Genomic DNA, 13,295 nt, shown 5'->3' on the forward strand with positions numbered 1-13,295 from the left:
AGCTGGCCTAGTAAAAGATATTATGTCTCTCCAAGCCTTGAATCTGTTTTATCCTTAGACCATCTTAGCTATGACACCACTATTTCTTGACTGGTGACTCTTGCAGGTTAGGATGGTACTTGTGCTGGTAGGGAATATGGTTTACCAAATGGAATTTTTCGTGGGGGGAATTTCTGTGGTTTTTTCTTGATTAAACTTCTAAGGCATTTAAACAGCAGGTATTGCAAGAAGTCCGCATACATTTCAGTACACCTTGCTTAGTGCAAGAAGCTACAGGACTGACTGAGGCATCTCCAACAAGCACCATAAAACCCATTTTTTTTTTCTTCATTTAAAGCATTTAATTGTGCGACAGCGCCTGGTGGTGATGAAATCACTGTCTTAGTTCACTTTAAAATCCTAACAGATATTTTTTTAGTTTACAGTCAAAGCACAGTTGCAAAATGTTTCACTATTCAACATGAATATTAGTAACTAAAAAAGGCTATTGCTTGAAAGTTGTACACATGTAAGTAAATGACATACATGTGTCGCGAGGTAATATAAATATAATTGGTATTCAAATTTGTATTCAAAGTAGTAGAAATTGGACACATCCATCACATATATTTTAAAATCTATAGCTCTGTATTTTCCAAGCATAGGAAAATCTACTGTGAAACTGGTTAGCCAGTTTGTCCTTTGTCCTGCATCAGGTGTGTGGCCGGTGGGGAAGAGGGATTAGGCGGCTACCTGCTTTCTCATCCAAGAGCTCTATTTCCTTTGAAGGTGCCGCTTTGCCTTTTGTAAAAGGGGAACGGGCCGGTGCTTCTGCTTTTCCACTGCCAGTATACACAGCTTGGGAACAAATTACAGCCCCCAGGGAAGCAGCCTCTTACCATTCTAGGTTAGGGATAGATTGCTTCCCTCTGAAACAATGGGAGAAGCAAAGCAGAAATTCTCTCTCGTTTGTCCTTTGCTTCATGCAGCCTGTTCTTGAAACAGCCTGTTCAGGCAGCCTCATCCAGTCAGAGTACCTCCTCATCCAGATTCTGTTAATGGATTGTTTTAAGTAATTTTAATGTTTTCCATAAAACTAGTAATTACTGCAGTGTTTTAGCTTTTCTTTTTTAGATGCTCTTGTTCAGTAGTTAATGAACGAAACTCTTGACAACCATCTGCGGAGAGTGGCTCCACTTCACTGCCCTGTTTTCCAGATAGCCAGATGACGGAGAGAAAAGAAGAAATGGTGGGAACAGAAAAGCACTGTGAGCAACTTCCTAAACAGGAAAGATCAGATGTACACAGCCAAGATCGTGCTAGTACTAGTCCGGTGCTACCAGAGTCTGCCAAATTTGCAGCACTGTAAGGCCAGTTTACTTTACAATTTTGTACTTCAAAGATATGATGTAAGCTGTTTTGTTTCACTGAGTAGAAATGACATAAACTTTTAATTAACCTCTCTTTCTTTTTGTTTTATTGAGAACAAGAAAAAAGTTCCTCATAGTAGTTTTGAAACATTTTTGTGTCAAGTTACCAGGGCAACAGGCAAAGGCAGATAATCTACCGGGTAACTTCTCAGCAAGACAGTTCTGTCTTGCAAGTAATAAGCGGACCTGAGGCGTCTGTGCAAGATGAGCTATCCGTGGATGCAATGCACGTGTTCATAGATGAAAATGGTGAGTTTTTGTAGTTGAAATAATTACGTGTGAGGAAATTTCTTTAGAAGCTTTTGATGCCCTGGAAGGATATTTCTCTTGTCTCTTACTGATTAGATGTTTTTCCAAGTGCATGAAAGAAAAGGGCTTAGTAATTTAAAGTCAGATCGGCAGTAACTAGAGTTATCAAAATCCACCAGTCACCATCACAGACCTGAGGCTTTCACAGTTCATGAAGTTTATCTTCCAACCATCATCCTCAAAAGATGCTGGCTAGGCCAGAAGACTACTTCTGTCTTTGCAGTAGAACTGCTGGTGGTTTCTGCCTGGTGAGGAGTTTTGCACTGGCCTGTCTGAGCAAAATGTTCCTCCTTTTTACTGTTTTGTTCTTCTGCTGGCTCAGACAGAACTCTGTCTTATAATGTGGTGGTTGCTGTTGTTGGGAGTCATGGTCTGCTATCTCTTTAAGAGAATTAACAAGTGACCTAGTGTTGCCCCATGCCTGTGCTTGGTATGCTGCTGCTCTGCAGCTATTCCTCAAGGTGGAAGCTGTAATATCATAGAATCATAAAATAGTTTAGGTTGGAAGGGACCTTGAAGATCATCTAGTTCCAACCCCCCTGCCATAGGCAGGGACACCTCCCACCAGACCAGGTTGCTCAAAGCCCCATCCAGCCTGGCCTTGAACACCTCCAGGGATGGACCTTCCACAATTTCTCTGGGCAACCTGTTCCAGTGTCTCACCGCCCCCAGAGTGAAAAATTTCTTCCTAATATCTAATCTAAATCTACCTTCTTCTAGTTTAAGGCCATTCCCCCTCATCCTATCGATAAATGCCCTACTAAAAAGTCCTTCCCCAGCTCTCCTGTAGGCCCCCTTTAGGTACTGAAAAGCTGCTATAAGGTCTCCCTGGACCCTTCTCTTCTCCAGACTGATCTCAGCCTGTTTTCATAGGAGAGGTGCTCCAGCCCTCTGATCATCTTTGTGGCCCTCCTCTGGATCCCACTCCAACAGGTTCATGTCTTTCTTATGTTGGGGGCTCCAGAGCTGGACGCAGTACTGCAGGTGGGGTCTCAATATACATGGTGGTGGTTTGTTTGAACTCCATGTAGTGTCCTGTGAGGTACTGGCCCACACCTCTGAAATGCAGCTGTCCCAAAAGCTGTGTTTCCCTTAAAGGTGTGTTCAAAACCAGTGTGGAATGAGTGCTCGATAGTGGGGTTCATGACCACGGAAATGCTTTGGTTTTCTGCCAGTTCCTCCTGGCCCTGCTTGCAGCCCCTGGTATGCTGTGGGGCTAAAAGCAGCAGCTGCCAGTCTGACACAGGTCATGCCATCTGCCTATGAGCAGTGACCCTTCACTTTCTGCGGCTTACGCAGGGAGGGAGTAGCAATGGCTACACTTTTAGCAGAATTTTTCCCTGCTTTGTACCTCCTGATCTCACTTTTGTGAACTGAAGGAAAAAAATCTGATGATTTCGCATTTTACAGTGAACTTATATTGGTAAGATGGGCTTTGCATTTACTTTACATACCTTTTGAATTTTCACTGTAACTTCTGTGTTTTGATTTGTCTCAGGCTTTCAGTTGTTCAAATGTTAATTTGCTTTTTGAAGTCTAAAGTAAGTCTACTGCGTGACTGAAAAGTATACTTATAAATGTGCCTGACCTAAAAAGTATTTCTTTATAAACTTTGTAAAACAAATGATCATATCTCTGAACTGATTTTTTTCCTCTGTATTTTCTAAAGGGGAAATTCGATCCTGTTATTTAAAGGCTGGCTGTCAGAAGGAAGGAAATTTTCGACAGCTATCAAATTGTGATTGTATTTCAAATGCTCAGTAAGTAAGCCCTTATTTTTAGAAATGTTAAAAGTTTTCATTGCTAGAATCTATGCAACTGACTGTAGCTGTGAAAGATGCATATGAAGAGAAGTCTGGAGAATAAATATGTTAAACTGTTCTAGAGATGTCACATGTTCTGTGCTGAAACAGTGACTGCTTTGTAAGAATATTGATAAGGAAAAGAAAAAGAAAACCAGAACTATCCAACGTGCTTTCATTAAATTAAGGGAATAGCCAAAGTCAAGTGTGGTGATTGTGAGTTAGATTGAAAATAAAACAAAGTAAGTGGGACCAGTAAGGGTTACCAGCCCAGCCGGTCTCTCAACCTTGGCTTGCTTGCTCCCCATGCCTCTTGGGTCCTTTGTAGACTTTTAGTGCTGTGTTAGTATTAGGCAGTGACACTGCTTCCTGTGGATTCTAGCTGCAGAGCTTTTCACCTTGCATAAAATTTCTAACGATAGTTTGCCCCTCTGAAAAGGTATCTTAGCAATTTTGTTTTTTTTCAAAGGTATTTTTGGAGTGACCTACATAAATCCCATATTCATTACTGTGGTTTCCACGCTCTGTGTGATCTGTTGTTTGCATATCGGTAAAAAGAATTTTAATTATTCATAAGTATTTCTATTAAATAATTTTTGTGTTGTTCATACTGTTGTACAGCATTTGGAAAAGTTGAGTGGGAGGGGAAAAGGGTCATTGTTAGTAGTAAATATTGTTCTTCAAGTGTTTGGCTTTTAGTGGGGACTCTTGAAAAGCCTGGGACCATGTTAAGAACAGTGTTAGCATTTTGGATAGAATGCTATTAGGAGAGACATGAGAATAATGCTTTTAATAGTCAGTGGGTGAAGATTAAAAACAAAAAATAATTTGAGGTCATTTACAGTAGAAATGTTCTGTCTGTCTTTGGCAAAAAAAAACAAACCCTAAACAACCTGTTATAGTTCAGTTTTGACCTTAAAATCAAACATTTTACTTTGGGGCTATTTAACTCTTGCAACCCTCTTTGTTTTACCTTGCACAGACTACTCCCTTCTGCCCCCATCATATAATTGTGAACTTGAATCTGTCCTAAATTCAGAAATGGCTTACTCTCCCCTGACATTTATCAGTTTATCTGTTTTTTTATCAAAAGAACTATCTTCCTTCTCATATAAGAAATCCTTCTGAATCTGTTTCTGCTGGTTTGCTAGATGCTTATGTGACATCTCAGTACTGTGTTAAGTACTGTTTCTCAGTTTGTGGTTTGCAGAGCTCTAGGGATATGAATTATTTTTCAGGAGTCTGCTAAACACTGTCAACAAAAGCAAGTTCAGATATTCTTTGCCATTTACACTCATTTAATTTCTAAGGATCTGCACCTTTGCTGGAAATCTCGGAGCACAGTGACAGCTCAGGCTGGGGAACAGAACAAGGCAGCAAATACAAGTGGGTTCCCAGGACTGTTTCTGTATGGGAGTCGATGGGAAGACAGAACACAAGAGCCTTTCCAAGAACAGAGCAGCGTGAAGGAAAGTACAAAGCAGAAGTTTCCATGAAAAACAAGGCAAGAGGACAAGGAAGCATGAAGCATGCCCAAGTTGGTTTTTGCAAGGGCAGTTTACAATATGATTAGGTCAGAGAGATTGGTGAGAGCTGTTTGTTCAATGGGCAGTTCCTACTATCTGTACATAGATTGAAGGGTAGCAAGGGAAGGAAAGGGTTTTCGTTTTATCTTCAGGTGTTCATCATCAAGTAATTTTGTATTTAGACAATATGGAACACTTACAGCCTATAGAAAAGAGGGGCAAATCGTTAAAGACAGTTTAGGAATGAAGTATCTTTCCTTCCTGCTTTCCCCTCTCCCCACCTGCAGGCATACACATCACTTATGTCAGGTTAGTTTCTTATCCCTGGTTAAAGATAAGCAAAATAATCACAGTTATTAACTAATGATCTTTTTATTACTGAAGAAAAAGGCAAATAGAATAAAATAAAGCACAAGGTGTAATCAACGATCGCTTCAGTTACAATCTCTTCTGTCTGTGGAGAGTTCGCAACAGAAATTATTCCCTTGAGCATGGGCCCTCCTCTGGTGGAGATGTTCATCGTGCAAGTAGTCCATACTGACAGGAGATGCTGCCATTATGAAAGGACATTAGAGAAGAGGCATGCAAAGCACCTCTGAGATGTCCTTAGCTTATCTCCCAGTCCATCAGAAAGTTAACTAAGGAGAAGACAATGACTCTGACAGTACTTCTTCATGGGTGCTTGAGATGGTGCAGAAACAATAGCTTTAGGCTTGGTGTCTGAATCCATTAATGAGCCATCAAAATTAGATTTTATAAGGTCAAAGGATGCAGGAGAAAATTAATGCCTGGACATAGGAGGTGGTATCCTCCTTGAATAGGAGGGATTGGGGAGCCCAGATTTCAGAATCTACAATAAGCTTATGGAGAACAATTGATAGGTCTGCAGTAGATGTGTATAAGCTCTTAAAACACTTTTCACCAATCATGCTTGCTTTATAGTATTAAGGTTAAGCTATTCCTAAAGGGAAAATGTCAAACTGAGTTGAGCCAGTGGAGTAACTATGTATAGATTGTGGCCTGATGTGCTCCTCTACAAGGAGGAGAATTGGCCCAGGCCAGGTGATGGCAAGAGCCCTCTTGCTTTGGGGGTGTTGCTGGGAGAAGCAGCAGGTCGGAGGTGTTGGCATGCTTGGAGCTGTGGTACTTCCGGGTAAGGCTGCAGCTGGTGAAGGAGGAAGAAATTTGGACTAGGGACGGTATGAACTCTGGCTGGTTTGTCAAGAATAATGTCTTAAGAATTGGCCGTGTGTAAATAACTTGTAACTAAGTTATGGAAAACTGGAGAAGGTATTTAAATAGAAGCCATTAAAGAAAGCCTGGAGGCAGATTAACTAATGTTTAAGGATCTTAAATTCAAATTACAACTTGGTATTTCTGTCAGTTGAGTCCTACTATTGTCTGCTCCAGTAGTAAAGTCTTAACTGGTCTGACATTTCACAGCAGTTCATTAGGGACTGAAATTAACATAGTATTTCTATGGCCTGTAAACATTTTACCTTCTTTTCTTGGCATGGCTTCTGAAATCCATTTCTCTCAAATAATGCAAAGTCTTAACAATGCCTCTCTGTCACAGAAGTGATGCTGTATTACGGTTTTTTGTTTGTCACTTTTGCATGCTTCTTGCTCTTCCTTTGCTTGTAAAGGGCTAGGTGGACAACCTGAGACAATAAAAATGGATTAAAATGTGCCGGAGAAGGCAGATGTCCAAGTTTGAGGGAGTCTGTGCTTCAGTCTTCAGAGGCTCTTTGACACTGGAAGCAATACTGTTTGAGGCAATTGACTGGATTCAAATATCAGCAATTGCCACCTCTTTTTGGCTCTGCAATGTTGTGAGATGATCTTTAGAATATTCTCGAGTTTATCAATGTTGATATATATTCCACCAGACTCTAATTTTTCTTCTTTCTTATTTTTGGGTTTTTTTTTTAGTTTTATTGTTTGTATTTTCAACTACAGTAGTTGGCCTAATGAAAGATATTACTTCTACCTTCAATCTTTGTCCTGGAAATTTTCAGAGTTTCTTAAATGTAGCATAAACAGTCTCTTATCAACAATTTCTAAAATTATCCCTTAATTCTGCCAAAGGTTACTGAGAATTAGAGTTGTTTCAGATTGTCTCCATATTTGTGTCTCACCAAATTGTCTCTCACCGGTCCAGCAGTCTAGCTTCTGAAATATTTAAAAACTTAAGTTAGCCAAGTTAAATTTAAAGGATGGGTTTATGTTGTAATGGTCACAAAAAAAAAAAAAAAATCCTTTTCCATCTTTACCCTCACTTTGGCAGGTGATTCTTGTTACTGAGTTTGCAAAGTTATTTAAACATTGGCAGGTAGCTAATCAATTCCCCTATTATGGTCCACGCAATTACCCTGACCCCACTTTTGTCTGTTATCTTGCCAGCAACACCTCTTGCCAGCAGTCCCTGTGGAATGGGTTCCCTGCTGAGCTAATTGCCTCCAAATTTGATGCTCCCATTACCTTGCCAACTTCACCTTCAGCTCTAAATTGGTTTGTGACAAGCTTTGACAAGACAAAGTGTAAACTGTATTCTCAGCTGATGGAATACGTTAGATACTACTTACAGAAGGACCATTATTGAATCTGTTTTGGAGTGAGAAGTTGGAAATAGCTTTCTCATCCTGAATCCCATTTTTTCTGCCTCATTGCATTAAGTTTTTTTACCAGCCTTTGTTTCTCTTACAGTGAATCCTTAATGTTTCTATGCTGTGTGGTTTTGGTATGCACTTGGCTTCTGGGAAGGCAGATAAGGATGAGAAAGTTCACATCTGTGTAAAACAGGTGCCTCATATAAGTATGAACTGCCTTTTTGCATGGTTAGTTGGACCTTTCATCAAATGGTCACTAGGTTTAACGTCTTACCTGTATAGAACAGTTGCAATTTCAAGTTAAAATTCTTCCCATTAGATTGGCGGTACAAAGTAAACCCCACAATCATTAACAGTAACAAATCCTTAACAATATGAGGTGAGGGAATGTAAAAGCTAAAGCGTTGTTAGAGGTATGTAGCTGTTTTCTGGGGTCAGGAGCAGCAAGTTGGAGTTAATAAATGTCTTACAAATAAGGGGGTGTCACTGACACACCTTTTCTGTCTGCCACTCTGTGACAGAAAGCAGACGTTTCCCAGGAATGTCTTTAATTAACTTGAATGTCTCGTAATTAAATAACTGAGTCAGTTTTGATAAGCAGTCAAAAAGATAAATGTGAGCCATCATGTTATCTAGGCATTACATGTAAAGTGGCTCATAAATATCAGTGAAAGCATAAACCCCTAAAATTACTGCAATGGTAATAATAGGATTAATGATTTTTGCATAATTTGCATGATCCATCCCCAGTAGAGAGTCTAATAGGGCTATGAGTTATAGATCAATGCTGATATATAAATCTAACAGTAATCGTATATTCTGTCCATACTCGTTGTACCAGGCTAATATATTTTTAAACATTTAGCTACTTTTCTAAATGTGTTTTCTTTGCACACTGGGGCTTTTGTTTAGAAGGTTAAGCAACCTCAGTGTGTTTGTACATACATATTGAAGAAAAATGTGTCAGTAATGTAGCTTTCCTCAATATGTGCTTGAAATACTGCCCTGTCTTTCTAAACGACTTGAATATAAGAGGTGGATCTATAGGCGTTAACCTTCCTAGTTTCACATCTATGAAGAATTCTGTTCAACCAATGTAAACTGTTGTAGTTTCTTTTCCCAAGTATCAAGTACTAAAATAATATACTGCCTGAATGGATCGTCTACAGAATTTGAATATTTTATCACTCTTTTCGATGATGAATAAGTGAGGCAGTCACTTTGTAGTTGAGTGATAGAGCTCAGATAGTCCCCCCCCAGTATCTTCTTCCTTCACTTAGATTGCGAAAGACAGAAAAAGTAAGCTTACAATAAACTTGAGGGCACTAATATAACACATTTTACTATTTTGATAGTTTCTACGTAGTTTTGCTCCTAGCAGAAATGTATTCCAAATTTTTACTGCATGTAAAATTGTATTGTTAGTAATGAAAAGGAATAGTGTTTGGAGAAACCTTGAACACAGCATCCAATATCAAAGTATAATACTGTCACGTATAAAGTCGTTAAATAACTGACTGTATTCATATGATAATCCTTGAAATGCTCTAATGATTACACATTCAGATTATTTGTTCTTTGTGTTTTGCTGCTTCATATAATTTTGCAAATATTTCTAATCAGGAATGAACGATCCAAGACTTTCACGGTACTGCCTGAAGCAGTTCACAGGCATGATAGCATGATGGCACTGTGACACTGAGATGTTTTCGTCCCTAAATTTTTCTGATGATCTATATCCTTGATTTTTATTTCAGCATAGCATTTTGCCAGCTAATGTGAACAAATTTAGTTTCAAGAAGGGCTGGATTTATTTCCAAAAAATAGTTTGCATTTTTCCCATGCTGTTTTGCTCAGGCATATTGCAATCCATCTCTGACACGTTCCTCGGTATTCAGATCTGGGATGAGAACAGATCATCAAACATCCCTCAAGAGCATGCCAGTGTAGAGTCATGCTAGATACTTAATAGTATTTATGGGTGCTTGAGCACTTTTCTCTGCATCCTTGCATATCTTTCTGTTTAAAGGACAGAGCTTGCTTTGGGGTGTGTGTGTCTGTGTGTGCAGACATGTATGTGCTATGGTTAACGACACTTCAAAAAATACAGAAGGGGGTCCACACACAAAATTCTGAAGTGCATATATCCATACCAACCCATGAATGTTCTCTGTGTTAGTTGAAAAACTGAGATGTGTGTAGCTTCAAGGAAAAATGGGGGTTTGGGAGAAGTTTTTTTTCTTAAGGAGAAAAAAAGCTAAGGACTACTTTTTGAGGATAGGACAATTCTGTCTCTCAAATCAAGCATTAGATCTTCTAAAGCCAACTAAAGTTATGCCCACAGAAGCTGTGGGAGCATTTTGCCATTTATACTTCGTTCATGAAATTCTCTGGATTTTAGAGAATGCAATTTATAAGGGTACTGTTCGTATTCTTGAACCCATTTCTTCTCTCCTGTGTTAAATTCCTGAGAAGAAAACCATATAGAGACTCCCAGTTCTGTGCAAGATGCACATTATACACATGCACTGATTTTTAAAGAAACAGAGTTGGTGTCTGTTCGGAACAATCCAAGTTTTTACCGACAGCGATTCAACTTTGTGATGCAAAAGTATTTGATTCATTTAAATGCATATTTAGGATTAAGTGCTGGACCTCTTGTTGCAGTTTATCACTTCGTTTGTCTGGCAACAGTCAGCAGTAGCCATGAATTGCATCAGGGGGCTGCTCTGCTGCATATGTGTAATAGAAGCTGGAGTTTAAAATAAATATGTAAGATAGGCCACAGAAATGGATGTATGGCATGCAGCTGAAATATTTGAGAACTGGAGCAGAAGGAATGATTGCCCAGCCCTGAGAAAAAAAAAAAATAAATCTTTCTATCTTAGCGGTAGGTTCTCCTTGCTGTCTAAGTGACACTTTGGCTTTCACCTGAAATCGGTTGTATATACACACATCTAACTTGCTGTATACCTTTTAAAAGAATAATTATTCTAGTTTGAGCCTTCTCCTGCTTTCTTGGTAATGTATCTTTTTAAATTTATGTAAATAATTATTAAAATAATATAATTTTATGCACGTATATAATTGTTTTTATGTCTGTTTTATTATTATATGTGGTTCAGTACAATTCATGCATTCCTATGGCACTTTGCATCTTCTTTCTGAGCAATTGGTCCTCTAGACTCCTAACTTTTTTGGATGAGGCTGTGACACTAAAACCAGGCTTCTAAGAAGCTATATTAAATTCTGAAATGCTTCACGGTACAGATAGAGAACTCCATAAAGAAAAAAAAATCTGCTTAATTTTTTGTTTGTTTTGAGAATATTGGGGGGGGGGGGGGGGGCAACAGTAGGGCCTTTTTAACAATAGGTTAAAAAGAAGAAGTTGCAGCAAAATAGTACTAAGTATTAAAAACAAGTACTAAGAAAATAATTTAAGTAACCTGCCGGTATAGCTGCAGAGTGCTAGCATTTCTGGCCCTGGGCAAAAGAGAGAACTTCAAGTCTATGAGTTAATTTTTTTGATTTACATTCACAGCCCTGAATAAGCTGCTTGAGTGCATTATAGTATATGAAAGTATCTATCTGAATGCCTTAGTGGTACTGTATGTCTCCTGTATAAAGCCATTAATAGTTTAGTATGTTCACCGCTGGAAAATTCCCTGAACCTTTGAGGTTTATTCCTCATAGGAGAATGTAGACTTGTAAGTAGATATTTTCTTTTAATTTATTTTTAATGTTCCAAAATGCCATTTTAGAAGGATAAAATACTGTATCACTAAAGCATCTTTATATTTCTCAGCAAGGTGACCAAAATAACAAAGATCACCCAGCGCTACAGAAATAGGCTGCTGACTCTTAAAGATTTCTTAAAGCTGCTTGGCAGGTTGTGCAGTTCTGCAGCTAAGCGCATTTTGAAATGGATGCGACAAATATTATATAGTTCCTTTTGAGATTCGGTGATTTCAGATGAGCTGGTCACCTGGGTAGTGCCACTTCAACACAGGAATGAGCACGGTGTGTGCATGTGCATGCTGAAAATGGTAATGGTTTGAATTATAGAAAAGCCATTGTTTTTTCTGAACAAAACTCGGTGTCGTTTTCCTTTCTGCCTTCCTAGCTTGCTAGGGAGAGGAGAAAACCCTCGTGTTAGTTCGGCCAGTTAAAATACTTTCTTGTATTTGTAAGGTGTTTTAGCCTCTCTTTCACTCTGAAGGGAAGTCAGTGTTTTCAAGAGAATGAGATTCAGGGATTAGAGGGCGCCATTCTGCCACATGATGGCAGCAAAATCCTGCTCAGGACTCGAGCTTCGGTAGTCCTTTAGCTTTCTTTTGGGACTGGTTTGTCTTCCCCTCCCTCCCCCTTTCATAAGGAGGGTTAAAACGTATGTTTTAAAAGACTCTGGAGGTAATAGAAGCGTGGGTGCTGTTAATGCATTAATTCCAGTAAAGCTGCATCTTCTCAAAATGCATCCTGTAGTTTTTAAAGTTAGTACATTTATCTTTGTTCTGAAATTTAACAGGCTTACAAGTTATCAATTTAAATGGTTGTTACCAAATGAAAAAAATCCGAGTAGAGAGAAGTTAAGGGTGTTCTGAGCGAAGCCCGTTCTTACAACACCTAAGTAAGAAAGTGTGTTTAACTTGCTGCCTTCATACTGCCTGCAACACTGCTGGTAATGTGCTTTGCAAGGGTTTTCTGTCCGTAAGTAGTACCTGACTTAATATGTACCGCTGCTCATTTTGTAGTCCATTGCAAAACTTTAACAGTGCTCTTATATCCTTTTCTGTCTGCTATGTCAGTAAATCAGTACATCCAGTTTTCCCGTTCTGTAAACTGGGATATTCTGCCTTGTTATTGTTAGGGGTGTTATCATTGCTAGTTAAAACAAATACCAAAAATCCTCCCCAAATCCTGTTACATGAGTAGCAAAATGTGAACGAGATTTAAGAGAGATTTCATCTTTAGCTCGAGTTGCCCTCAGCAGTAACCACTAAGGAACGTTCAAATACGCATTCTGAATTGATTGTGTTCTTTATGAAACTATTAATTTCTTAACAAAAAAGTGAAGATAGCCTCTTCTCATATTATTTCCATGTTTGTTATGATCGTGTTTGTCACATAATTATCCAGTCTTAATGCTTCTCTCACTTCTGCATATTCCAATTTTCTTATATACTTTAAGTTGCTTTTCAGTTTTTTAAGTCTCGCTATTTAGTAGTATAGTTGGGAACTGTAAATCCTCTGCTGCTTTAAAAGGCAATATTCACACGTAGTGGATTTAACCTCAGTCCTGAATTGTGCAATACTGTGGTCAGATTAATGCTGGCAGCGTTGTACTGGAGACCGAATGAGCGATGAGTAGAGACGTAGCAAGAGGCCTGTGTGATGAGGTGTAAAAGCAATTGGGACATGAAATGGCAGGGAGGCCATTTTAGGTAGAAGGATCCAAGCTACTGCAGTGGTGGTAAGAAGACATCAGCAACGGCATCGAGTAACGGAGGCACCGTTGGGGAGTTATGGGCTGCTGTTGGTCCAATGTCTTCAACACTTTGTACCACAAACTGACCATTTTGAAAGGGCAGAAAAGGGCATTTGGAGTTCCTGCTATGTCGTTAGCACGAGCTGGCTCTTGTA

General features: G+C 39.1%; 1 protein-coding gene across 1 annotated transcript in view; it reads left to right on the top strand.

The window, feature by feature from the left end:
• The window catches only part of PCNX2 (pecanex 2), a gene marked incomplete at its 3' end in the record, with an annotated part of 160,028 nt that overhangs the window by 21,576 nt on the left and 125,157 nt on the right, over positions 1 to 13,295 (top strand). The window contains exons 6-8 of the mRNA XM_082480798.1: positions 1,197 to 1,344; positions 1,513 to 1,658; positions 3,388 to 3,478. Of these exons, the coding sequence (XP_082336924.1) occupies positions 1,197 to 1,344; positions 1,513 to 1,658; positions 3,388 to 3,478 (385 nt within the window). The remainder of the gene's footprint in view (positions 1 to 1,196; positions 1,345 to 1,512; positions 1,659 to 3,387; positions 3,479 to 13,295) is intronic.

Source organism: Vanellus vanellus (genome assembly GCF_965231255.1).
Source record: "Vanellus vanellus genome assembly, chromosome: 3".
NCBI lineage: Eukaryota > Metazoa > Chordata > Aves > Charadriiformes > Charadriidae > Vanellus > Vanellus vanellus.